We start from the raw sequence: 2,500 nt of genomic DNA, 5'->3' as shown, positions 1-2,500 counted from the left end.
GTACACATGTTTTCTTCCTTTTCAGATAAAATAAGTTCTTTAAAAGTATATGCGCTCATTATCAATATTAAAGTACAAATAGATATATATACAAAAGATATACTAATGCTCCAATCACTATGAATAACAAATGTGTTTCTCGGTATTTTAGATCACAAATTTCTGAACATTATCACGAATTCTCTGTAATTTTTTCCCCCGAAATACAAAACATATATTATTGACAAACACGCTTATCTACCCCGTTTAGCAAATGACTGTTTTGAACGAGACTAGGAAAGACGTTGCTGCTGTTGAGGAATACCGTATTGCATTCTAGGGCTGCCGTATGCATTGTTAAGGTTATTTTCTTCGGGGATCTTGCCGATGTCAGCATTGAGACTTCGGAACTGTTCGGACGCGGCGCAGTCCACGTTGAACCACCAGTCGCACACGAAGTACTGCTGGTTGAAGATGGTGCCGTTGGGGCACAGAAAGGCGTCCTGGCGGCCGTCGAACTGGCAGATGTGGAACACTTGGCAGCCGGCCTCGGGGGCGGTGTCAGCATAGTAGCCTGGGAACTGCTGTTCCTCGCAGGAGAAGCCGGTGTCGGGGACGGAGGCCAGGATGGGGTAGTCCTCGCCAGGGACGCCTCCGCCGGGGATACTGGCAGCCAGGGCGGCGACGGGGTCCTCGGCTGCAGGGGCATCGAAGCTGGAGACAGCCGCCTGGAGGTCCGGGGCGCCGTACGAGTAGCGTCCTCCATTAGAAGAGAGCGAAGGCGGAGAAGGGAGAGAAGGACGAAGAGATGGAGGGGCGCTGTAGGTGTAGCTGCCTCCGTTAGATGGTGGAGGAGGAAGAGAAGAGGAAGGAGAGGCCCCGTAGGAGTATCCGCCACCGTTGGAAGGAGGAGAAGGGGGAGAAGAGAAGGAAGGAGGGGAAGGAGGACCACCAAAGCCACGGCTACTTGGACCCTGCATGGACATGTGTGAGGGGTCAGACATGTCACCGTAGTTACCGCTGGACACCCTCGCCATCATGCCGTAGGGCCTCTGAAGGCTGTCCAAGGGGGCGCCGCGCATCGGCAGCTTATCGCCCAGCGCAGACAACACTGTAGAGAGAAAAAAGGAAGCATCCTTCATACGCGTTCGTGTGACTCAAAATAAGCAAACACACTTATTAAAGATGTAGATATATCACACATACACCTACGCACATACTCATATAAACACACTAGAAGCACTCACTTCTCTCTGTATATATATAATAACCATCATCAGAACACCATACCTGACCCGCCGGAGAGAGCGACGAGGGCAAATAAAATCCTCATCATGGTGCCTATGGTGTTCTCGGCCGGGTGTAGTGACGGGGGCGGGAGACTGTGATGGTCTGACCTGGTATGGTGTTTTCGTTCATGTTATATACTTAGAGAAGTGAGTGAGCGCCCCTTGCAAGGTCGCACTCTGTGGTGCTGTTGGAGGGGTAGGGGTGGGGAGGTGAGGGGGAGGGGGACTGGGGTTTGGGAGTGAGGGCGAGAGGGCCTGGGAGTGAAGATGAGGGGGCCTGGGAGTGAGGGGGAGGGTATGGTGATGAGACAGTGGGCCCTGAGGGGGAAGGGGTACAAGTGAGGGGGTAAGGGTAAAGGTAAGGGGGGTGGGTTTAAGGGAGGCAATATTTTGCGAGGAGGCGAAGGAAAGACGAAGAGGAAAAAAGTAAAAAAGAAGTGGAAGAAAGGGAAGGGAAACAGAGAAGGAGAAGGGGAGGGGAGGAGGCAATTGCAGGGGTAGGGTGGGGATGGGTAGCAAAGGGCGGAAGGGAGGGGGGGAGGGGGAAGTAGAGGGGGCGGGTCAGGAGACAGGAAGATGGAAATGGTGAGAGAATGGGGGGATGGGGTTGGGGGGTGGGGGGAGAAGTAGATCAACCACGCTTACAAAATCATTTTTCTGTCTCACGGATCTCGAATGCCACTTTCTCGACAACAAAAAATGAATGAATGAATACGTGAATAGTTTGATAAATGAATAAATAACAGTCACGGGTAATTAAACAAAAGTAATGACTAAATTAACGCAGGTAATGAACCAACAGATTAATGAAGACAATAAATGAACTAATTGCATGACTGAAAACAAAGAGTGAAATAGATATATAAAATTGATAAGGGAAATAAATAAATAGATATATAAAATTATAATATAATCATAATATAAATTATAATAAAATTAATAAATACATATATAAAATTAATAAGGGAAATTAATAAACAAGAGCATTTAATGAAACATTTAATGGATCGCTACAGACGATACACAAGTAATTAACAATACAAGAGAAAAAAATTATATATATACATACATACATTGCACATACACACATACATTTACATACATACATACACACATACATGCATACACACATAATACATATACCTATACCTATATCTATATCTATATCTATCTATTTATCTATTTATCTATATATAAACACACATACATATCTATCTATCTATCTGTCTGTC

At 46.3% G+C, this 2,500-nt stretch overlaps 1 protein-coding gene across 1 annotated transcript; it reads right to left on the bottom strand.

Moving 5' to 3' along the window:
* Nucleotides 1–257: 257 nt before the first annotated feature.
* LOC119583914 (U1 small nuclear ribonucleoprotein C-like) lies at nt 258–1,079 on the bottom strand. Its single transcript, XM_037932628.1, has one exon. The coding sequence runs from the start codon at nt 1,059–1,061 to the stop codon at nt 273–275; it is 789 nt and encodes a 262-aa protein (XP_037788556.1). The 5' UTR covers nt 1,062–1,079; the 3' UTR covers nt 258–272.
* Between the last annotated feature and the right edge of the window lie 1,421 nt (nt 1,080–2,500).

Source organism: Penaeus monodon, chromosome 17 (assembly GCF_015228065.2).
Source record: "Penaeus monodon isolate SGIC_2016 chromosome 17, NSTDA_Pmon_1, whole genome shotgun sequence".
NCBI lineage: Eukaryota > Metazoa > Arthropoda > Malacostraca > Decapoda > Penaeidae > Penaeus > Penaeus monodon.
Note: the sequence above shows the minus strand (reverse complement) of the source record. Positions and strands in the feature narration are given on the sequence as shown.